This window comes from Dermacentor albipictus, chromosome 4, assembly GCF_038994185.2.
Source record: "Dermacentor albipictus isolate Rhodes 1998 colony chromosome 4, USDA_Dalb.pri_finalv2, whole genome shotgun sequence".
NCBI lineage: Eukaryota > Metazoa > Arthropoda > Arachnida > Ixodida > Ixodidae > Dermacentor > Dermacentor albipictus.
The window spans coordinates 53,167,959-53,193,633 of NC_091824.1; the positions used below are offsets into that span (position 1 = coordinate 53,167,959).

The window sequence follows — 25,675 nt, forward strand, 5'->3', positions numbered from 1 at the left end:
CCACCATCGCCGGCAACCAAACCAGTGACCTCGTGCGCAGCCGTAGTACGTCGTAAGCACTGCGTCACTGAAGAAGATGAAGTCTCATGTTCGCCTTTTTGGGACAGCAGTTGGTACACCTTAGTGGTGCTACCTAACGAACACCGGTTAATAATCGGGGCAAGCTAAATATTGCTGAATGAGTGAGCCCAATGGAAAACTATCCTGTAAAAACATAAGTCTTGTGAATTCGATCTGTGGGGCGATGATTAGTGACCGTTAACTGTGCAGCACAATATAGTTGCATGAATGGCTGCTATGACGATAAAAGCAAGTTATCACAAGTTTTATTGATAGCGATTGGCTTACCATTATTTAGTGACTACACTTTTTATGTGGTAACATCATTAAAATTGCGTGCTTTTCAATGTGGAGCTACAGATGCGCTACTTGTGGCATATATTTAAAGGATCCGCAAGCTCCAAGGAAAGAACAATCTCAGCCATCTAGACATAAGATCCTTACACGAAACTAGCACACTCTGCGAGTTAAAGTTCTTTTTTCTAATTTTTTCCAATTATCAATGTATAGCGTAAATGTAGTTTTGCCTGCAGTTCAGACAGGTCGGTAAATTTCCTAGGTATGTGAATTTGAAGTCATGACTCGGCAGCCTTTTTAACGCTATGTTGGGCCAAATAATAGTACAAACGCTACACTCGTACATTAGAATGTCACACCAAGGGTATGCAACACACCTAATGCAATAGGTGTCCCTAACATTGCGTGGAAAAGCGAGATAATGCGATGGGGAAATAGTGAAGCATCGATGATTACCCTGAAATAAACTGAGGACCCCCGTTATTCTTTGCATGCCATGTGTAGAATTACCTTCCCTAGGTCTCAATAAAATTTGGTCGCTGTCGCGGTAACGTTTTCGCCATATCGATAGGATGTGCATATTGTGCTGGTTAAGCGAAGCCTTGGAACTTCACAATAGCGAGAATAGAAAAATTAATATTGTCCTCATTTGCTTCCTCGCCGGGCTAAACCACAACTTGCAGGACCTAACAAATTAGAGCATGAAATGCGTGGCCGAAATGGAACTTACTTTAATGCGTTTGCATTAGGATCGTCAAAGTGGAATGAAGTATGTGTATGTATACTGCCGGTTATGTAGTCGAGGTAGAGAGTGGATGGGAAAGCTTGAGAAAGCATGTCTATGTATGTGTCATATATATATATATATATATATATATATATATATATATATATATATATATATATATATATATATATATATATATATATATATATATATATATATATTTATATAACCAAATGTTTAAGCTAATTACCCTATGTCCCATGTTGCAATTTACAAATTCTAGCTCTGGAGCTTGCAAGGCAGATCCACTTGGAACGAATTCTCAGGATGACAACAGCTTCGAGATATTAATTCCAGAACTTTGCGGAGAAGTGCACTGGCGTTCCTGTTTCTTGTCATTATTCAGCAGAAGTTTTTTTTTTCACTCCAAATCATATCGGATAATCGGAACACCATCGATATTCCTGTTCGAAGATTCTGCATTTGGCTGCGCTTCAGTAGTTAGTATTTTATCTAGCCTTTCTTTCACCCGAATGAGACTGATGCTGCGCCACTAAATATCAAAACCTACTTGTGGTGCTAGAATATTATAATATTGGGAGGCCTACAGAGTTAGTTCATGTCTGTGCAGCAGCTTTTCTTGAAAAACAGTTTCACCAATTCAGTACTCGGTGGAGCACTTTTGAAACAGAAATATCAGATAATTAAGAAATGCGTTTACACGTTAACGTTCAAATTTTCTATGCCTCAATTCGAAGGCATTAAACATGCAGGCACGTGCGATCACAATGAACCAACTAAGTAGCTATGTCTCAGTCATGGATAACACAAGCCTTGTTAAACACCCAATGAGTTGCATTCACTTTCTCCATTGAGGAAATGTGGTCTTGTAAAGTTTGCTCTGTTTTAAGCGACTCAAAGTTTTGCGGAGGTTGTTCAATCCAAGGCGGTAGCGCTTATATCTTTAAACCCGAAATAATAAACAGGCTCAGGATTTATATTCCTCAAACCTTTTCAGATGCAGCCCTGCCGGTTCCTTCTCCATGCGGCATTACTTTGCCTCTTCGCAAACTCCGGACACAAGATGACCACACAAAAGGGTGGAATACGTCACCTAACATAAAGCGTCTGTTCTGAGAACGCGTTGAAATATGGGGACATTTTTATTTCTTAAAGGCTCGCTCGCTTTTGAGAGTTCAGCGTCTATGGGCGGACATACGAGCTGACCAGATGACGAAATGGAGGAGATGCAAAAGAATTTATCCTCTCTGGGTTCCCAGCTTCTCGCTCTTCCTCAGCAATGGTCGTTGCTATTTTCTAAGGACTTGCGCGCCGCATCGCATTTATGAGCAGGTAGCCGAAGAGCGGAATCCTGCGTGGCACATAAAGCACATCGCCGGGGATCCAGGCTCGCAAATGCAGCTTCGGCCGACAGCGGCTGCCGACTGCTGCCACTCCATCTTCGAAGACGTGGTAACATTGCAGGCTAGCCTACCGAAGCAAGCAGGCGCGATAGCGCACGCAAGCCGATGTTGTGCGACGACTGCTATCACTCTTTTGATACTTTCTCCTTTATGTTGCCACTCGAGAAGATGAGAAAACAAGGGCACAACACCAAAGCCCCATTGTTCTTTCTCAACAACATCCGTACCGCAAGCGCACGTTCTACGCATTTATCTCAATCCCCATACCTTTAGATTTAATTTCATTTTTTTAGATGAAACACTCACATTATGACAAACGTTCACAATGCACTCTCTCCGAAGCATTTTCACCGAGAGACCGAGTCCTTTGCAGCCTATATACGAAAAGAGATTGTAAGGTAACAGTGATCCGGAAATGCGACAGAATTGATGGAAAGCAAGCCGCTCGACAACAAGGGGCGCAAGATATGGGGAACGTTTCTTTATTATGCGAATGTTCCTCCTTCTAAGATCTAGAAATATTAACTTTCGCATTTGTTTTCGCCCAAGTGTTTACACTTGGGGAAACAGCGTCCGGATCATGTTTCTAAGCCTCTTCTGCAGAGTGAGTATGCGCCTTCATGCGTCAGGTACGCTGCTGCATGCTCCTTGTTTGTCTTATATAAAGTGTTCAACAAAACGTCCCCCCAGTGACGTTGAAGACTGAGAAAAAGGAACACATTGATGTCTCGGGATCTGCACAGGTCCCTCATTAACATTCAGCCAGTCATTGCACGATCTGCTTATTAATCCTTCAGCACTCGTCCTAGAAACTAAAACAACACACGGAACTATTGTGGTAAGGAGCGAGGGAGAAGAAAATTGTATTGCGCAAAGTCTGATCACGATACTTATAAAAATTCAAAAGCGCAGCAGCGTAATCCATTTACGCATCCTGTTTACAAGACTTGCTGCGGACGTGAATAACAAAAACGATCGGCTCTTCCGAAATAAAATGCTTTAGTTGATATTGGTACATATGTTTTAACAAAACCGAGGCACTAGCAATACGGAGAAATTCACAGGCAGAAAAAGGCAAAAGCAAGTTTGACTTTCCAGTCAGGGGGGGAAGACAGCCGTGGCGAATAACAGCGTGAACCTCTTATCTTTCTGTCCGCCACATGTATTCTTTTAGTCTGGCAGTCATGATTATCGCACTTTCTTTTCCATTTCTTGTAACACACACACACGCGCACACACACACACACACACACACACACACACACACACACACACACACACATACACACACACACACACGCGCGCGCGCGCGCGCGCACAGACACGCACACAAACACGCACATGCAGACGCACGCACACCCACACACACACACACACACACACACACACACACACACACGCACACACACACACACACACACACACACACACACACACACACACACACCTATTTACCGCCGTTGAACACTACGAGGTAAAAGCAAGCACAGGAACGAAAATTACCAGGGGTTTAATGAAAAAGAGCTCATCATGCGTTTAATTACCACTTTAAAGACGAGAAATATAAATAGAAAAAAGTTTATCTTCTATCTAAATATGCAAAACACATAAAAATACCCATAATCGATAAAACGCAAAGATAGTTCGCGGAATTTTTTTTCAGTGATAGGGGGAAAAGTCCAGGCTGGAATCTGGAAGTTGGCTTCACCCTAAGTGACCTGAGGCTCCGTATTCAATTTGTATAGACAGCTTACATTATACGTGGCCACAGGTAACGTACAACATTTAACTTGCTTTACATCACATTTGTGACTGACCCCACTGCAGCTGGATATGTTGCATCGGCCTGTCTCCTCTGACCTTCCTTTCAAAAGACAGTAAGTAGCGTGCCAAAACTTCTTCCTAGTCCAGTGCTCCTGCTCTAACCCAGCAAATGACGCTTCCTGCCTGTCATTCAGTGTTGGCCAAAGACGTTTAGCCAGAAACTTCATACTCAATACTGAAACTTGGCAAGACAGAGAGAAATAGAGAGAGAAAACAGTTATTGCAACCATCGAGATCCATGCTTTTGAGATCCACAAGCAAATATTATATATATATATATATATATATATATATATATATATATATATATATATATGTATATATTTGCTGTGTTGCGTGTAGAGCAACACTGGTTGCTGCGTGTAGGGCAACACGTTAAACGAAGAAGCCGCGGGACTCTTGCGTGACCCGGCTTCTCCTGATATCAACAAAGACAGCAAAACGAGAGCGCTCAGGATGGGTCTTACTCTCTTTATAGTTTTTCGATTCCTGGTACGCCACGCCAAATGTCATTTCCTTATATTTCTGCTACCGCTGCGAACCAAAGTCCGAGTGAAAGAGCAAGCAAACGCTTGAGGTGAGAGCGCAGAGAACAAAGAAGAATGAAATGGAATGTGCTCGAGGGGGACAATGGTATGGAGAGGGCTCTGGGCTCCAATCACTACGTATCAGCTGACGTCTCAAGCAGACGAGACAGCGGCCATAGCGAGGTAGCGATGGCGCACTGAGGTTCTGAACGTCCGGAAATATAACTTCATGGAGGAGAACGTGGAACTGGCTGAAAAAAGGCAACTCATAAGCTAATACTTAAGGAAAGAATTACGCGCAAAAGAATGCAAAATGTGGAATTCCTTTCGAACCCGATGGATTCTCTCTATGTATGGAATTTTAAGCCCAGCCGTGATTGCAACGAATTCCTGTAAAGTAGTAGCCAGGTAAGAGGCATGGTGTTGCCTACTTGAATAGACATGCGCCGGCAAGTGCTCCTTTTAGATGCGAAATTGCTATCAACGCCTTTAATTCGGGTACCTAAACATACATAGAACATGTCTACAGAGTCACCATATAGAAGGCCGAATGTTAGAATTAGAACGAAGTTTCATACACCAAAATGTTGATAGAATGGTTTTGAACTACTCGTGTATCCTGTATCAACGTAGTGTCATGAGGACTTTCGTACAGGGAGGCATGTTCTAGGCAGTGAAGCGGAAAATCTTAGAAGTGCCGGGTCTAGACAAATATCTGCTGTCAAAGAAATTAGAATATCAGATGATACAGTCATTCTACACCCACTCTGAAACATTATTACTAGTGTAGTCGCGGAAATAAGTAATAGGGTATACATTACAGGGAGAATGATGTAAGCGTCGGAGAGACAGCAAACACGCATCGACTAGTACTCGTATGTGTTAACTGTCCGTACACGCGTTATGTATGCGCGGTCTCCTAGTGGCACTTACTAGTCAGTGTCAAAGAATGCAGTGGCGACACTTCCAGTTGTATTTCGATATATAAAGCAAAGCCACACCGGAATAAAGATTTCATATGATATATAAGGTAAGTTATTGAGATAGTACATCACACGGGAAAGCACGTAGTAGCAAAGAAATACTTAAGCTAGAACTATTCAACTCTTCATAAGAAGAGGTGCCAGCCGTTCAGCACGCTGGTGCGAGAGTGAACATGACTGCACAATACCACACGAACGAAAAAAAAAAGGTAAATATGAACCTAATTTATTTAACGCACCTAAGTAAATTGCCGCTTGAGTCCGTTAATAATGGTAACAGAGGCTGCGCGGCCGTTAATAGCTGTTAATTGCTACGCTTACTGACGCGAACGATTAGAGAATAAGAAAGAGTTAAAAGTCACTTTAAAAAAAATCAAAGTATTACTACGAAGGCGCAAAAGTGCAACTCTCTGCAAAGAAGTCAGCTTCTGGAAAAAAAAATTGTCTGAAGTACGCGTACATTAAAAGGCACACATGTAAGGTATGTATCGGTAGTTGAATGGATTACCATTTGTTAGTATACATATATATTGTTTCTATATGTTCCACTAAATAGAACCAACCATGCACTTGTGAATTAAAAGTGCATAAAAAGGATAGTACAACGATCTCCTTAGCATTTATATTTTTAATTCAGCATTTGTGTGGTTCGGTTTCTTGAAAGCAAACATTTCACTCTACATTTCAAAACTCTAATCATTCTGCAATATATGTATACGGCGTGAGAACGTCATCAGAATTTTTTTAATTTGCTCAGCACGAAACATTAACGCAAAAATTTTAGGCAGAGGGAGGAAGTCATCTTGACGATGTGTTCCAGCTCAAGAAATAATATTCAGCTGTTTTGTTGGCAAGCTGGGACGACTTCAGGATTCCAAAATCAAGAACTTAGAAATCGCTTCATGCCGCACAAGAGGGTGCCATTAACTTAAAAGCCATGCTAAATCCTTGCTCATGAAACACTTCGACGTAGTGTAACGGAATTTAAATTTTCAAAATGGGAAAAAGAAAAGAAAAAGGAAAGCAAACAATCAATTAAACATGAAGCTTTTACACATGAAGAAGCCGCATTTATTATACATAACTCTCAAATCCGTGGTTCCTTGAAAGGCCTCGTGGCAATAACAATGTACAAAACGTGCCACTAGTCTATGGTTACAGAATTTCTCGTTGCATAGAAAAGAGGGCTTATTTGCCTATGAATGCTACATCCAACTTCAAATTGAGGATTGCAGTGCGAACTCTGCATTGCGTGTTTTTCAATGCAGTCGTAAATTTCAGTTTGTGCGTCTGAATTACGAAGAAATCCAGTTTTTCTAGCAAACTTGTGGTTCGTATTCATTTGCTCGCAGTTGTGAACAGGGGAGATATACAGTCTTAATGTTTCAATGCAGTCTTTCTGGTTGAGTCCTCCCCCACTCCCGCATTTTCTTACCGGGTATGTTTGTAGTCCCTTTCGTGGGCCGGATATAGTACAGGCTACAAAGGTGCGCCGATCTCGAAGGTAGATTTCGTACTGGTGGCACAGGGGTTCCCCGTAGTATCGGTTATTGTGGTACCACAGAGTGGTACCGGTGAAATTGATACCGGCTGCACATGTGGTATCGGTACCTGTGGCACCACTGGTGTCGGCACCAATTATACCACCATGGAGTACCACTGCGTTGTGGGTGTACCGCTGCGCGGCAGTACCGATGGTACCTATGGTAGGGGAGCGTTCTCTCACTGTTCCCTCGTGTCAGCTTGGATTTTGAGACGCTGTCGTTGAAACGTGGCGGCCCTAGTCGAAGAAGCAGGCGTGTCGTTTCATACACTGTGGGCTTTTCCGAATAAATTATGATTCCTACACCTGATAGTTAGCTGAACTTGCTGACGAAGGCTGTTTTCATGTATTTCAACTGGAGGCTGAATCGTCGCCCAACTTTGTTTTACAGCGAAGATGTATATGGCTAGCCAATTCACGCGTCCGTCCGTCCGCACGGCTGTCGGTCGCCTGTATGCCGAAAACTTCTCCGGCGCAAACCCACACTTATGCACGAAAAAGAAAAGAGAGAAAGAGGCGCGCGAGTAGCCAACACCCCCTAGATAGCACAAGGCCTGTTCACTCCGATTCATGACGGCACGCTACCTAGCCCGAAATTTCCATTGACAAGGCTGCCGAGATGAAAGCGGTTACTTCAACATCAGGGAGCTAGCATTACGACTTGTAGCTTGCTTTGGCAAGCCAACGCTCCGTGAAGCCATCCTATCGTGTACTAGAATACGGTCGAGTGGGGCGAGAGGCCGCAGCAGCTCATGTTTTGCAGTGAGGCGCCCGACGACGACAAATACTGCAGCGGCGCTTGGATAGAGGTAGATCGGGCCGCATCAAGATCATGTCGTTCGAAACTGCTGGCGATTCCCTTCAGCGCGGTCGTTCGTACTGCTTCGCTGTTCGCGTCTAGACCACTCAAATTGTGTTCCTAATAGCATAGCGAAATTGTATATGGCTAGATGGGTCGTGCATCCGCCCATGCTTCTGTCTGTCGCCTATACGCCGAAAACTCCTCCGGCGCAACCCCATGCGCATGCGCGAAAAAACAAAAAATAGAGAAAGAGAGGCATGCGATTACACAACTCCACCTAGATAACAAGGCCTGTTTACTCCGATTCATGACATCAAGCTACCCGGCCCGACATATCGATTGACAAGGCTGCCGAGATGAAAGCGGTGATGTCAAAATCACTGTTGCCAACTTGGGAGCAGCCCCATTAGCTCATATGGCAGTCGGACTAGGTAACATGACGTCGCGGATCAGAGTGAAAAGGCCATGTGCTGCCTAGGTGGTGTTGGCTTAGCTGCGCCAGTAGGGACATCGTTTCTCTCCGTCGCAGCCTAGCGCATGCGCAGCAGTTTCTCTGCGGCTCCCAAATGGGTAGGCCGTGCGTCATACGTAGTCCTAAGGAGCAGGCAGCTTTCGATGAACAGTGCCGTGGGCAGAACCGCGAACGAACTCGTCTAAGCTGCGCCGATGCTGCAGCACTGGCACAAGAACAAGGTGGTGCGGCCGAGCGCAACCAGTAACTGCATAACAAGGATTCAGCAGCCTACCAAGCATTCGTTTAATGAATGCTCGCGATTAACCCAATGATAAACACAGGGGTCACGCGTTTCAGCGTCGCTTGTTAACCATCTGTATGAAGTACATGGGCGGCGATTTTTTATTATTGTTAAGCATATCATGCTGGACGCAAACGCTCTCTACAACTTACCTAATTAGGCCACCATGACTGCATGCACCCACTAAACTGCTGTGCACAAGCATCTGAGCTGAAGTTTATCACACAAGTGTAAGCTCTTCTTTGTCACTCCCTATATTTACGGATTTCCACCAGCTACTCAGAAATAAGCTTGCGACGAGTACAGATGCTGCGTTGCTCTCGACAAAACAAGGTCACACTGCATGCGTTAAGTCACGCAACCAAACAAGAAAACCAAAAGGGGAAGCAAATGGCGAAGCAAACGAGGTTGCGTTTCCAGAGCGATCCTCCGTCCCCATTTGCGTGCACCATGCACGAACCATCACTCCTTTTAAATCAGCTATCAGGCTAATTACTACCAGACGGAAACAATATGACATTGGTTTATTTGCAGGGGAGGGGGGAGCAAGCGCGCTCCACAGAATGCCGGAGACGAGGACAAACATGAATCAGAGGTATTAATCGGGAAAAGTCCGAAAAAAAAGAGTTTCGGGAACATTGCGAAACGGAAGCCGCTATTACTAACGATCTAGCACGCTAGATTCATCGACTATTCCGCACGAGGAAGAAATTCGAGGGGCGTCGAGCTGTATGCTTCATTGCCGTTATCCTGCATTTCTTCACTAGAGAAGCAAACACACAAATAGCTACAAGGACTAAAAAAGTCCGCATTTTTCGCGTGCATCAGCAGACAATTCGCTTTTGCTGTATCCCTGCATTCGCTCTCATTCCGATTTGCCTAACTCTCTCTCTCTTCCCACACTTTCCTCTCTCCAATTCTCCTCAAATATGAATAAGGAGCAACGTTTCATGCGGACGTTCATCAACGCCAAACAGAACAAGTTCTTTCCTTCGATCGATTCATCGCCCACAGTCACGTCTATAGGGAAGCTGAAGAACAACTAAAAACGATCCGCGATTCTGCAGACGTGAGTTGCTTTTGTTGCCGATCTCTGTAGAGCACTTCTCTGTCACGCAAGTCGGGATGAGATTGAGGGATACGCTTTCGTGCGAGTGCTATTGTGAACCGCCAGATGAGGCTAAGCAGGCGAATAGCAGCCGGGAAAAGGCACACTGGAAAAGCCGCTGTAAGGAGAACCAACTACCCACTCAAACTTCAGTCCTTAATGACCCGTCTTCATGCTGTTCGCCTTAGCATCGGTTAAGAACCTAATAACCAGCACCTTTTTAAAACAAAGGCCGCATTTTTACCCCTTGCACTGCAAGCAATCCTTCTTGCTCTGCATAGCACGCTGCACTGTTAGGTGCATGAAGCTGGAAAAAAAACTTGGACAGCATAAGATAATTTACAAATGCTCATTAACTGGTACTCAAATGTTTAAGGAACCAAAGAACCGGCAATCAACGTTAGCGATACTTCGTGAGGCTGTGCGATAGGTTGCGTAGACAAAAGAAGCGCGTGGCAAGTGCTGGGGTCAATGCTACCTCTTTGCTTTTGGGCTTAGGCAATGGCGTTTACTCACTTCATCAGTGAAAGCGCTCTTCTAATTATTTCCGGTTAATATATTATCTTATTCAAGTAAAACTTAGGATAATAACAACATGCGAAATTTTTTTTAGTTACTCTGAGAACGATGTTTAACTTCAGACGTTAGGCGAATCTCAACAAAAAATAGGCGATCTCATTGTCCTTACCTTTTGGTGCTTCTGGTCTGCTTTGGAAAAACATGGCTGGAAATGCATAAACGTGGCTCATCAGTGGTTGTCAGCAGCTGATTCTACAGAGAAAGAACAAACAGTATGCAACACAAAATGTTTTCCAAGGTATGGTTTGTAATCATCTTCTGTGAAATGGCGAACGACTCTCTTATTCATACGTATCGTTCGCACAGCTTAATACAAAACGTCGAAGTGAGAAAAGCTGGAGAGCCGGGCGCCGCGTCTCATAAATGTTCCCGAGCAAAGCCGCAGTCACATCCCATTGCCGAAATGCACCACTGAAATTAATTCCCTTTACATCGGCTCGTATGTATTAGCCGCTGCTCTGATAATCACACTCGAGCCCGAGCGTCCACAAATAAATTTTTCGTGAGCGGACTTTGCAGCAATGCAACAGGCGGCCCGCTTTCTTCAAGACCAGCTAACTGCAAATCTCGTGGTGCTGGCTTTGGGCTAACCTATTCTCGGACGTCGCCGTGATCACCCGCACTCCGGTGCACGCCTACGCGCTTTCTTAATTAAACATGACGGCACAAGATCATCAAGGGGTAAATATAAACTTGATTGTCAAGAGTAGCATCTGCTTAGGGACATGATAGGGATTATGACAGTGTTCATCTGTTTCTTAGCGAACACCCCAGTAACCATGTCAGACTTGGAGAAATCACTCTGCTACATCTTTATAACAGAACAACACACGATAAAGCTGCGAAGGTTCTCTTGAGTAACTAATATCTGAGAGAATACGACAGAGAAAGCGTAATACACTGTGTAGAAAATAAAAAAAAACAATAAAATTCACTTCAAATGTATGAATGGTTGGAAAATACGAGGAGGAGTTTGGAAATTGCAACACCTGTAAGAAAAGCTGCGTGAGATGCTCCGGAACGCCGTGCGTTTAAAAGTGGGCACAGATAATGCTGCCTACACGTGCACAGACGTATATGGATCGACCATGTCCTACAGGACGTGTTGGCAATCTGTCGGAGGCGACACTCTCATGTCGGAATCAGACCAGTTGTGATACGTGTTGAAAGGAGTAGCAGACGACGCGATCAACCTTCCGATGCGCATAAATTATGCGTTTGTCCATGATTTCATTGAGAGATGACGGCACTTTCGAGATGTCAAGAGCCACGGCATAGGGATGCCACTCCCGTGGCAGCCAACCACCGCTGTGACGTCCTCGTGCGAAAACGGAATTGCTCCCTCGTCTTTGACTGGGACCTCTGCCATAGCTTGCACGGCTTCTTCGCCCTGAACTCGAAGTGATGACGGCTGCTGCTCTGAACAATAGCCTGAGCAATTTCTCCATTTCTTCAACTCCGCCGATTCAGTTCACCATGCGGTAGGAAGTCGCGAATCCGCGTTCCGCAGTCTTCACTGCCTGCGGAAACTGACTTTCACCGTAGATCACCACCTCAGGGCCAAGGATTCTCCACACACCCTCGTAACCCGGCAAAGTGATGGACTGCAGATGATCGGCCGATTTGTTGCCACTGTCGCCGTTTCGCTCACGTCAGCCGTTGTTGTAACAACCATTAATCTTTGTTATGAGAAACCCGGTATGCGACTTCCAGGCGCACCGACACCAGCTACCAATGTTTACAGCTTTTTAGCCATGCAGCCGCGATACCACCACTACATTGTGAAGCCGATCACCGTCACCGCGAGGGTCGTCAGTCTCATTCTTTGCCATCACGCCGCTAGCGGTCTTGAAGAATTCCGCTCAACGATGATGCCCGACCCCGACCTTTAATCTTTTACATGAAAACTAATGTACGCAGCTTCATATCATTCGGCGTTAGAAATAATTTAGCAACAACGGAGCAGTCTTTCTTGATAAGCACGCTCGTTTTGATAAACCCCTCTCCCGTGCAACCTGACGTTTGCAGTGCCTGCCTTATGTCAAGGAATAAGAACGAGCTGCGCAGACGCCCAAGCCCCACTGTAGAAACTTCGCAGAGAGACTGAATCAGAGGTAAAGAAAGCGCTGCACTAGCTTCCTGCTGTGACGTGCAGAAAGGTGTGCGTCCATCGCTCGTGACTTCCCCTATCCGTGGACACGAAGACTCCGGGACGAGCGCAAAATCGCGGCGAGAAAAAGAACAGCTCAAAACACAATCCCCATGATACTCTTTTCTGTCACTTGCGCCCCATCATTTCCTTTCCTTGGCTAGAGGTACAAACAATATCTCTCTAGGCGGGAACGGCCTTCACCGTCGTGGTGGTTCTGCATATGGGGAGTAATCACCTCGTTTGTATGTCAGACCGATGGCCTGATGGACAACAAACTCGGTGGGAAGAGAACTGATCCGGGATAAATGAACCTGGTATGTTAGGAAAATAAACGAAAAGGACTTGCAACAGAAGTATCACACATGGTTGGACAGAACGCTCGTATGTGTGCCGATTTGATCGGGGAAGGAAGAGCAGAGTATCGGAGACCAAGATATAGGAGATTCGCTTCAGCGTCGCTGCCGACGAGGCGGAAGTAACAAGACTGGCCGTACCTTAAAGAGGTAGTAGCGGGGCGATGAAGCGTAGCAGACTGACGGGTAGACGCCATCAGCCCTGGACGATTTATCGCGATCACGACCCGGAGGCCATTTGTCGCGCGCCGTGGCAACTGACTCGCCTATCCCCCTATTTGCGTGGTCCGCGGTCTTGCCGTTACACTCTGAACTCTCCGTCACTTACGTAGCAATGCTCCAGTTCTGTAGATGTGGCGCAATGCCATCGAAATAAAAAAAAATGGCAGCTGCGTTGTCTCCCGTCATTCAGGACTTGTCAGGCTGTGTATTATCGGTTTCAAGCGAGAATGTAGCATGCACACGCTCTCGCCAAAACGGTTCTACAGGGTGTTTCAGCGAACACTTTCAAAAATGTTTAAAGGTTGCCCGTGGCAGCACAATGATAGTTCATAAGCTGGTCTATTCGACGAGGGGGATATTACTTGCACGAATAATTTAAATGCATATCGAGTAATTACTGAAAGCTACCCAATTAAGTTTTAATTATTTATCTATAAGCAGCGCAATACTATAAGCAGCCGGATATTAACCCAAAGACACCAACGAATAACTTTTCTGAGGCAACAAAATGTGAGCCTTATCAGAGGGCAACATCTACCGCCGACGAAAGCAACCCCCGGCGCCGGAAATCATTCTGGATTTTGTCTAGAATGTGTTTTTGACGCTCGAAATGACATTTAACCGCGAAGATAGTGAACTCGGGCTGGATTTCGCGGCAACGCCCATGCACCGAGACTCGCATAACGTCAAGCAGCCCCATCCGACCACAAAGTTTCAAGGGCGTTTTGATGGTGAGCGGGCTCGCCGCGGCATCTCGCGGAGGCCGCGGAATCTATGGAGCGCATGGATGTCAATTACAAAAATTCATGGGAATGGTACGGTTTATGGGTTATTCACAATTCCAAAGTTGCGCTTCAGATTTTAATTGCGGAACTTTGTGGGTTTAATGTTGTTATAAACATTTGACGCCAAAGGTCCATTGACTTTTCGAAAGTCTTACGTCGGAACACACAACGAGACAAGTCAAATCAACACACTAGCAGACAAGTTGACAAAGCACGCAGCGAGGTTCAATGAGACGAAGCGTTGTGGTGATTCATAGGTTAAAAAAATATCAACAGTTTTTTTTAACCTACGCCAAAACATCTATGTCCAATCACAAAAGCCAGCCAAGGTAACTACGTTCTTATTTATTTTTTCTACTTTTACTTTTATTCGCGAGGACACATTGAGCTTCTTCAATTTTTTTGTTCTCGCTACCATACCCGCGGGCTGCCAGAGCCAGCCAGAGCGCATACGTTTTTTTCGCGTGGCCCCGACCACCTCGCGGCGCACTTCGGTGCGCGTTCGGTTTTCTCTGGCCGAGTGGATTTTCGCCTGGCAAAGTTTTGGACACTTTCTGGCTAGCAGATGAGAAAAAGAAACAACGGTCGCTCGCCGCCATCACTGTGGGGACTGGACGGACTGCACCGCGTTCGCTTTTGCAGAACTTCTGCGGAAAGTCTTGTCTCGCCGGTGTAGGATATCGAGCAGTATGCGTATGGTTGTTTTTCAGTGGACGAAGCGTCTCACGGTTTCTTCGATATTCCTTCCATCGCCACATTAGGTGCTCAAAGTAGGCATTCGATTGTTGCCAACATACTTTCCTGTGCGTTTTTTTCATTTCGGTGGCCCCGCCCCACAGAAAGAAAAAAAAAATACATTGTTACGGCGCAGTGAACTGTAGCACGGTGAAAGTTCGATTTTGTTACTTCTTTTGAGGAAAGTAATGAGCCACGGGACGCTTCAGTTGCCGCTGCCAGATACTCTTATTATATGATTGCGATAGCAATTATATGGACACTCTAGGCACATTCCTGCCGTCGCCGTGGCCCTCTTGTTTCATATAAAGTCTAAGGGTGATAACATCGTGACCGCGTGCCGCACGCTGTATGTGCGAGTGAAAGCGTAGGGGGGGGGGGGGGGAATGGCTGAGCCAACGATGGTGGCTCAGTCGTGTGTGCGCAAAGGAGAAAAGCAGGTAGCAAGCGCGCCGCCTTCCGTCGCGCGCGATACATCGGCGGGAGTGGAAGAAACTGGGGCGGAATCTAGGATTCTGTGAATCTGTGATCGCGCAACTTGTTTATTTGCCTTGTTTGATGCATTATATACAGCGACTTTTTTCTTAGATACGTAGACTTATTGGAGACTTATACGTAAATATAAATATTCTGTTGCGAGGCTTCGTGTATACGTGCAGTGAACTTTGTTTCTAGTCACATTTTTTGCTCTTTATCAAGCTGTATCTTCGCATTTCTTCTACATACGGCAGCGTCATATGAGATAACAAACCACTGCGCAAATAAAGGAAGCTCAGTCAAAGTTAGGGCCAATGAACCAAAAAACAAGAGAAATCAAGCCACTGGCATTCATAAGCTGCGACAGCACATTGAATATTACATTGATAAGAAAAAAATGTAGGCAAGAAGCATCGAATCACAGCAGAGGAGACGCTGGTGTCAGCGGAACTGATCAACGCAGCCTCGAAGTCCCATGTTTCAGTCAAAGGAAAGCCGTGTGTTGGTGGCAGCTCGCAATATATAAAAGTCAGCTACCGTGAACACTGCGCTGCTGCATGCACATAAAATCCGGCGCGGGTTGCTTTTCATGACGGGCTGGCGCCGACAGGCAGCTTGGCTGACTGCGCTGAAAACGACCGCCACCATATATTGCCCACACATTATTTTCCCAGAAAGGCACGCTGCCGTCAGTGCGTCGCCACGGCACCCGTCTGGCATCTGGCCGCGCAGTTTTTATTGAGCCATAGCTTATGCCGCTTTGGCACTGACCAAATGACAGCACACAAATACTTCAAGGACAGACTCGGATTCTCGCAATTTCGCCGAATCTCCGGAACCTTTCAGGGTGCGTTTTACTGATACAACAATTGTTTTAATCTGTGCTACAATTTTTACTAGTCTGCCACACTATAAAAGTGGCAGTACACAATGTATCTATCAGCTGCTAATCAACGGAGCCAAAATGACATTTTTTTAAATCGTTTATGCTGTTTGATTCACTCTTCTTTACAGCATTTGGATGAGATTCCTACCCTCCCCACTAGATCTATATTACGCGCAAGCGTACCTGGCTTGCTAGTGAAATCGGTGAACATTTGTTTGAAGCGGCTAAGAAGGAAGGCGCCTGGAGGGTAAGAGGATCGCGCGTCGGGGAAACTACGAAGGAGCGTGCTGAGCGCGCGGCAAAATAACGCCTCCTAGAGGAATGTGTAGGTAACGTTGAACGAAGGGGGAAGGAGAAACGAGGCGAAGTGTAGCGGAGGAGGGAGGGAGGGAGGTGGAGGTACGCTGAGTTTACCTATTCTGGCACTTGTTACGGGTTTTGTGAACGCTGTGGAAGTATCGGCTGCATCTCATGATCGAGGGGCCGTGCGCCGAGCGAGAAGGACAGAGCGGCAACGCAAGCAGCGGTAGGCCGACCACGAGTCGACCAGCCCTGAAGTGGACGCCAAGCGACGGGTACAAGCTGAACAAGCCTGGCAAAACGCGCGGGCTTCGCGAGCCCAGTATACTGCCGAGGAATATGCTAGGCGGCTTGCGAGAATGCCGTTATAAGATGCAGGACGCCGTAGCTTAGAAACTCATCAACAACGTGAAGTCAGTTTGGAAGCCCAAAGCAGCAAATGCGGGAAGTAAATCTACTCTCCTTACTTCGGTAAGGAGAGTAGATTCATTTGCCGCACCAACTTCCAAAGAATCGTTAATAAATAAGAACGGTGGCAGCACGCACAGGCAAACATGAACACATCACACTCGATGACCGCGAACACTCGCTGTCAAAGCATTGCCGAGAGAAAGCGCGGCAGCAGCAGCGAGCGGAGTTACCTCGTGCCGTTTTTCTCGTATACGTAATGCCTCATGACCTTCAGCGTAACGGAATCTTGTAAGAACGCCAACATAATCTTAATCCATAAGAAAGTGGACACCAACGACTTGAAAAGTTATAGACCGATCAGCTTACTGTCCGTTGCCTACAAATTATTGACTAAGGTAATCGCAAATAGAATCAGGAACACCTTACACTTCGGTTAACCAAAGGACCAGGCAGGATTCCGTAAGGGCTACTCAACAATAGATCACATTCCCACTATCAACCAGGTGATAGAGAAATGGGCGGAATATAACCAGCCCTTATATATAGCTTTCATTGATTACGAGAAAGCGTTTGATTCAGTTGAAACCTCAGCAGTCATGCAGGCATTACGGAATCAGGGCCGTATGTAAAAATACTGAAAGATATCTTTAGAGGCCCCACAGCCACCGTAGTCTTCCATAAAGAAAGCAACAAAATCTCAATAAAGACGGACGCCAGGCAGGGAGATACGATCTTTCCAATGATATTCACAGCATGTTTACAGGACCTCTTCAGAGACCTGGATTCGGAACAACTGGGGATAATACTTAATGGAAAATACCTTAATAACTTGCGCTTCGCTGATGACATTGCCTTGCTTAGTAACTCAGGGGAACAATTGCAATGCATGCTCACTGACCTCGACAGGCAAAGCAGAAGGGCGGGTCAAAAGAATTAATCTGCAGAAAACTAAATCAATGTTTAAGAGTCTCGGAAGAGAACAGCAGTTTACGATAGGTAGCGAGGCACTGGAAGTGGCAAGGGAATACATCTACTTAGGACAGGTAGTGAGCGCGGATCCGGATCATAGGACTGAAATAATCAGGAGAATAAGAATGGGCTGGGGTGCGTTTGGCAGGCATTGTCAGATCATAAACAGCAAGTTACCAATATCCATCAAAAGAAAAGTGGGTAACAGCTGTGTCTTACCAGCACTCACCTACGGGACAGAAACCTCGAGGCTTACGAAGAGGGCTCTACTTAAATTGAGGATGACGCAATGAGCTATGGAAAGAAGAATGATGGGTGTAATGTTAAGGGATAAGAAGAGAGCAGATTGGTTGAGGGATCAAGCGCGAGGTAATGACATCTTAGTTGAAATCAAGAAAAAGAAATGGGCATAGGCAGGGCATGTACTGAGGAGGGAAGATAACCGATGGTCATTAAGGGTTACGGACTGGATTACGGACTAGACTGGAGCAGGGCGCGGCAGAAAGTTAGGTGGGCGGATGAGATTAAGAAGTTTGCAGAGACAACATGACCACAATTAGCACATGACCGCGGTGGTTGGAGAAGTATGGGAGAGGTCTTTGCCCTGCAGTGGGCGTAGCCAGGCTGCTGCTGACTATTATTATTATTATTATTATTATTATTATTATTATTATTATTATTATTATTGTTGTTATTATTATCTTCAGCGTAAACTCAGCGGCGAGAACACAGCGTCCATGCAGCTATGAGCCGTTGGTGTGGTCAAACACCTACACTCTGCAGATCCCTTTCTGAATAACTAACGGCGGGCCGCGGAATACGCAGTTGCTAGTGGAGCACTACGACGACCCCCCGCCCCTCCCTCCCTCCCTCCCTCCCTCCCTCCCTCCCTCCCTCCGTGACCACGGGCGCGACGCAAGACCGGCGCGCTGCCTCCCCGCTTTCGTCGTTTCCGTACACTACAGTGAGCCGCGATCGTCGCGCACATTCACTCGCACATTCACTCACCATCGCGCACATTCACTCGCACATACAGCATACGGCGGCCGGGGACAATGTTATGGCCCAAGGACTTTATAGAGAACATCAAGGCGAGGCGACGACAAAGGCAGATATGCGCCTGGAGGGTCCATAATATTACTATCGCACTTATACACTAATGGAACACATACGCATGCGCGTAACCTGCGTTCGCGAAGTAAAACGTCGCTATGATTTTTTTCTCTTGCACTTGCACTTTGATATGAAATAAATTGGAGAGCTTTTGTGGTTAACCTAACTGTATTATGCCTTTCTTTTGTCTCCCTTAATGACATTCTGGCTTGTACGTAAATTGAATACTCTACTTATGTAACTGTGATTTACTCTCCTGAGTTTACTCGTCCGAGTAAAGTAACATGTGTTTCCGTTTGAAAGTCAGTAATTACTACTCTAACGTAATTACTTCTCAGTGGTGGGTTGTACTCCTTAAGTAAGTTGAATGAAAGTTACTTTTGGAACGCGACCAATCAGCCATGCTTGCTGCGTAATCTTAGCTTTCGGCTGCCATTCTCTTATACAGAAAGCTTAGAAAAGAACTTATTTGTGAAAGAAATGTGTGCATTGTAAAGGATCAATATAATGTAGTGTCGTGAGCTCCGAAGAGTGAGGAACTCTGGAGAAACTGCCTTGAATGTACATATTTTACTAGTGCATTTATCTTTTACAATGTATCAATAAAGAACTTCAAAGAAAAGTCTAAAGGGGAAAATTTTTTGCGCGTCAGAACTCCTAGTTCGCGATAAAAGGAGTGAGCACTCGGACGTTTCTGCTGTGTACTACTGCACACTCTGGATTTTCTTGTCTCTTCTTGCATAATGTATCCTCTGATGTCAAACTATATCATAGAGGCACTGCAAATACTGTTAAAAACCAGGTTTTTCAAAAAATTGTCACAGTTTAGGTTCTAGTAAGACAACAATATTTAGTGTTTCACATGGAAATTAAAAAGAGCAGAATCAACTTATAACCTTGAAAAACAAAATAAACATCCAGCTTATTCCGCAAATGACAACCAGCCATTATTTTGTACGATTTCTCAAATCAGTGCACGCTTCTCTGTACTGCGCGTCCTATCTGAGCTTCGATTCCCGAATGCGCAGTTTCATCCATGCCGCAACACCCTGGATTATGATGTGGCAGGTTTAATTTACTCATTTGAGCTAGTTTACTGATGACCCTGTATGAGCCCTGGTAAACTGAGATACATAGTGGCACCTTCCAGGATGTATTACTTTCAGCGATGCTGTACTGCAACCAGAGTTGCGGAGTGTACAGTTCCGTAGTCGGGCTGATTCCGGAACGATTACAAATTTACACAGTAACACAGTAAACCAATACGCTTGCACAGTAAACTAAGTATTTTGTCTGATTAACTTGCACATCCACACAAACATTGTTATTATATTGAAGTGCAATAGTGTGAATCAGTAAGTGCAGCATCTGAATTCGAGCACCTTTTCAAGATTTGTCATACTCCAAACTACTGTTCCTTTACTCTCTTTGGGCTCAATCGCTGTGAACGTTCGCCTCTGCATGAAGGGAACAGAAGAATTCCGAAATATCAATTATTTAATTTTAGAAATGCAGCTTGGGACGCCTAAAGTTGCCAGTATTCTCTAGATATGTAGAGACCAAATCGAAATCCGAAATGTGCACTGGCGCTGCGGCCAGTATGACTGCAAGCTTAACGTATTCGCGTCAAGCTTCATTTACGTTGCTGCAGCCTCTGCGAAACTTAAAGGGGGTGCAACAAAGTAGGAATACCGTCTAACCACAGTGTCTAACTACCTACTACTATACATGGATGCTAATTAACTACAGGTTTCCTCCACAAATGCTTGGATGACATTAGAGATGGCTAGCTACATACCTTCGTACGATCGCCTTGAGATTACCCATTACTTAGCGGTTGGCATGCGCCTTTAGCTGCTAGTACTGCGGGAACTCTGTTTCGAATATAAAAAGACCACTTCCATCACTTGCTTTTATTCCTTTACATTCTGAACATAGGCGAAATAACTGTAAGCAGAGGTACAACGTGACCAGGAATTTCCCCTTTTACAATTAACAGCGGAGCTTTGCAGAATGTCTCAAAGGAAATGCAACGTCCTAAACAAAGCAATAATGCACTTTTTGGAAAAATAATGAGCGTTAGAAATGTTGCATCACTTAGACGCATATATACACACACACATATCTAAATTATTTATCTCCACACACGCATATTCACGCATATATATGTAGGCAACCGCGAATACAGCAGGTAGCGTACAACGTGAACAATATTAGTTTGCTTTCAGGCTCTACTGACAAAACAATCTCGTAGCATAATTTAGATTGCAGAAAAGATCAATCCCTGCCATCAATAGTTTATTAAGTAAAGCAGGCACAGCGTACGTTAACGACTGCTGGTTATAATTCACTCTACGTGTAGGGATGTGCCATTTTTCTATACGCCTTGCAGCACGGATGCTAAGGTTTACATTTAGGTCTGCCAGAGAAGGCGGAACAGATGGGCGCCGTCTGCTGTCAGCCGCGAGTAACTGGGGGGGGGGGGGGGGGGGGTGCTTTCTCCTCCGGCAGCTTCTGCTTACGGCGCTGCCGTGCGGCCGGCGTATCTTGAAAGCGATTTGCGCTTCGGACAACGTGCGCGCATGCGCGGGCCTCATCTTCAAAGTGATCTGCGATGCGCACAAAGTACGTGGGCTGAGCGCCGGTAGCTTCGTATGCGCTGTGCTTTCGAAGTTCAGCATCGTGTCGAAGCGAGACAACATGAAAGACAATACGCTCGCTGCTACTGCTGCGTTTCCTCCATCCAACGTATTGGTAGCGAGTTTCTGCAGTCATCGAGCGCAATGGTATGGTATGGTATGGTGAAACTTTAAAGAAGTCCTGCAGATCGTGAGTCTTCACGAAGCGGGCCGCTCCCACGTGGGAACCGAAAGGCCGAGCCTCTTGGCCTCATCGTGGGCCTGCTGGACAGCGCAATGTGTTCATGTTTACCTGTACGCGCGTGACACTGTGCCCGTTAATTTAGTTAGTAAGCTAATGTTAACAACTTTACACGCCCGATAAGAATGCTATCCTTAATTCGTATAGCTGTCTACTAATTTGCTACCCTATCGATGCTTCGCCCTTCGGGCGAAACCGAGTTTTTACGAAAATACATTTTCTGAAGTATGTACGAGGAGTACTGGCAATGCACCGCATTACTCTATTCTAGAGTTAAAATAATTTAGTGAGGTCCGCCCTGCCAGTGGTGCTTCACAAAGGTTGCAGTTCTATACGACAAAAACACCGAAGCATTGTAAAATAAAATTTCAGTTTGAATGCGAAGGAAAAAATTCAACTGAGCCATATTTCCCACAGCGTAACGTAGCTTTTTACACAGGTGTTGCGCATGGTGCGTTCAACTCAAATCTTTAGAGAATATTACACGTAGTGTTAAGTCACTTAGATATTTTTAAATCATCCGTACTTATGTGATACTTTATTGACTTTTGCTGTTCTTCCGTTTGTTTTTTTATTCTCTCTGTGTATACGCAACAGCTTTTGTTTTGCAGGAATTCATAGCGGTTTGCATCAGCCCCGGATAAACACTGACTGTCGCATACAGGCATTGCAGATGCTTTAGCGTTCTTAGTCATTCTGTCGCACCTCTCTGGCTTTCGTGTGCATTGTACTAAAGGGAGGGAGCGTACCGCTTCTGGTTCACTGTGCTCTCTGCTCCGGAATGCACAGGAACTCTGCACAGGAACTCTGCTCACGAAACCGTGAGCATAGCCCTTACGTACGCACTCGAATTCAGTCAAGTTTTGTTCGAGCACGCCGTGATACCGTCGCAATTTTCGATTACATTTGTCGAGGCTCCATACATTGAAACGATCGTGCGTGCAGGTATATATTCTCTTCTGCATGCATTGCCTATAAGTACATTTACGAGCCTCACTTTGGGCCCATTAAGAGAGAGAATACTGAAATTGGCAACGCTAACAAACGGTTATGCTTGCTCGCGGACCAACTATTTTAGGTAAGAAGTTGAAAACGACATCTTAATGTGTTTGGCGGCAGAATTTTCTCCGATAAACGAACAAAAAAGGGAAAAATATTTGAAAAGTGCAAATAGTACACGTCCCCATTCGACAAGTGCACATCATATGGCGGGTAAGGCACGATTAAAGTAACGCATACAGAGCAGTTAATTCATTTGCCTTGGTTATGGCACGCATCACACGTTATTTGTTGACAAAAATAACAAATCAATAAAATAAAGTTATAATAATGTTCGTAATACCTGTAGTTAGTAAATATGTAATAATAGTGCTATCTGCATGGTGCAGACGCGACATGCAAGGTTTGTAGAGGTGCAACTACAGAATTTCTTCGTACAAATTACAACAAATGGGTTTCATTGATCATTTAGGTACTTCAACGGGGTAGACAAAGCAAAGGAAATGTTTTCTGGTTCATTATTATGCATAGCTCACTATCTACACCTAATTTGAAGAAAAACAATGACATGACAGCAAAGGAAAAAAAAACATTTTTCACTATATTTAGTGTTAGTCTCTTAGTATCCGAAGGGGTTGGTAACTTATGAAAGGTCGGCAGATATCTCTCGCACAGTCACAGGCCGGCATAAATTGAGGCAATATTCTTAGCTTTCCACGTAGAATTCTATTATAATGTGGAAAGGAGCTTCATTAACAACTGTTTAACAAGAATTGAAGAGCGAATTCTTGTTAAAAAAATAGACCGTCACTTTAGGATGCACTAAAGAGGATGTCGTGAAAGCTTCCGCGCTAACTAGACACTCATTAAATCACTCTGACTTTCTCATTCGAATGCGCTGTTACTTCCAATGACTTGTTTTCTATGTACTTATTTTTCTCTTGTTCTCTATTTCTGTCGCCTAGACTTCACCTCTGGTTATGCGTGGGTAATTGAACGTTAGAATGGTTGCGCCAAGTCCATGAAGACCGTTAAGACACACACGCACTTTTAGGAAATCAAATTTTTGTAATGTTAACACTGTGCATATCGTGTGCACCTCAAATTCATCGTCAGATTAATTAACACATTAAATGTAGTGGGTTCAAGTCACGACATTCACCATGTCAAATGGAATCCAACTTGGAGATATGGCCGGGACACCCATATCTCCGACGTTGCCTTAATTAACGCTAAACTCCTTAACGCTAAACGTCACCCAAATCTCCGCGTGCCTTAATTAACGCTAAAGGTCATGGGTTCGTCTCTCGACTTTCACAATGTCAATTGGAATCCAAGTTGGAGATATGGCCGATTCACGAACATATCCAAGTTGGTTCGGTTGAATTTTTGTGCCATAACGCCGGACATCGGGTTTTACAACCCGTGAGCCATATAAACCTTAAAAAGAAAGGAAGAAGAAAAAAGTTGTTCTTGCGCGGATCAGAAGTGAGCCTCAGCTTTACCATCTTTTTTATTCCACTCCGCAAGCAAACATATAACAGCAAAGGTACCGCTTTAAAAAATTACCAGTGGGACATCAACCCCTATCCGTCGCTTCACCGTGGCGGACAGTCAACTGGCGGTCGATCAGCTGAGCTGGGTTGCAGCCAAGCCGCACTAGTATTTTTCCAAGCGCGTTGGCCAGCGACAGCACACATGAATCTCGGTCACTTATCAGGCCGAGGATCCACGCCAGCATCCCACCGGCTAGCGGATTCAAATTCAGGTAATGGCTTTGTGGGTGCGCTACCATCACACACCCCCTACACCTAATCAAGCCCTAGAATTCAGACCCACCACCTGGCCAGAGCCGAGCAGAGTGCTTCGATTAACACTGGCGCGGCTCTGGTTATTCTGTGATGAGTCATTAGGCTATAAATTTATGTGGTATATACGCGCGCTGCGGGAGTCGGTTTAATGAAAGATTTCAATGTATTTCTTTCGAGGAATGCTGTTTTCGTTTAGCGACTAACGACTGGTTGGACTCATACACAAAGGGAAATGGGTCACTCAAGAAAAAACTGTCACTCTCGAACATGGAAATCTTGCGCATGACGACGAACCGATGACGGAATGATGACGATGGCATGGTTGCCGAACGAGAGAAACGAAGAAGGGAGGGCGGGGACGTTAACCGAGGCAGTGACCGATTGCCCATCAACTAACACACAACTTATAGACACGATAGTTCTCGGATTGTAATTTGAAGATACAAGAAAACATAATTCTGTTGCGCGAAAAATCAAACTTTTCCCTTTTCCAGCGTTTCTACAACTCATAGGCCGGAGACGGCGTCTGCAGTTGCACACGCCGGCGCGCATCTCAGAGTCCACTGAGCGGAACGCCCGCATCCTTTGAACTACTTCCAGATGCGCTCGCCTCCATGCATAGCAGCCCATGCAAGAGGTCACGTCTCTATCAGAAAACCCACTTTCGTGCAAAGCTTTCGCCGCGAGCGTTTCCCGGTAAATATTACGGTTATGTACGCTGAAGTTGCCGGGAAGAATGAGAAGTAGTCGGGGATCTTTGAATACTATCGAGTTCCACTCTTAAAGGTAAAGCTTAAGCGTCATCCAAATATTTTTATATGACTTCTATTTGGATCCAGGATATTAAACTTAATTTTGGAAGTTGGCGGAGGGAGTGCTTGAAGCCTGATTCCATTCCGCCGCGAGTCAGCTCGGTATTGCACTCCGGGACCTGTCAACGGTTTTTGCACACG

General features: G+C 45.1%; 1 protein-coding gene across 30 annotated transcripts in view; it reads right to left on the reverse strand.

The window, feature by feature from the left end:
* Positions 1-25,675, reverse strand: part of LOC135909148 (uncharacterized) — a 758,332-nt gene that overhangs the window by 675,539 nt on the left and 57,118 nt on the right. For 28 of the 30 annotated variants that reach the window (XR_011513880.1, XR_011513882.1, XR_011513881.1 and 25 more), the window contains exon 2: positions 10,739-10,821. The exons of the other annotated variants lie outside the window; for them this stretch is intronic. Coding sequence is in view for 6 of the 28 variants with exons in the window: in XM_070536936.1 (XP_070393037.1) it covers positions 10,739-10,786 (48 nt within the window). In the remaining 22 variants the exon portion in view is untranslated. The remainder of the gene's footprint in view (positions 1-10,738; positions 10,822-25,675) is intronic. 30 annotated transcript variants of the gene reach the window in all.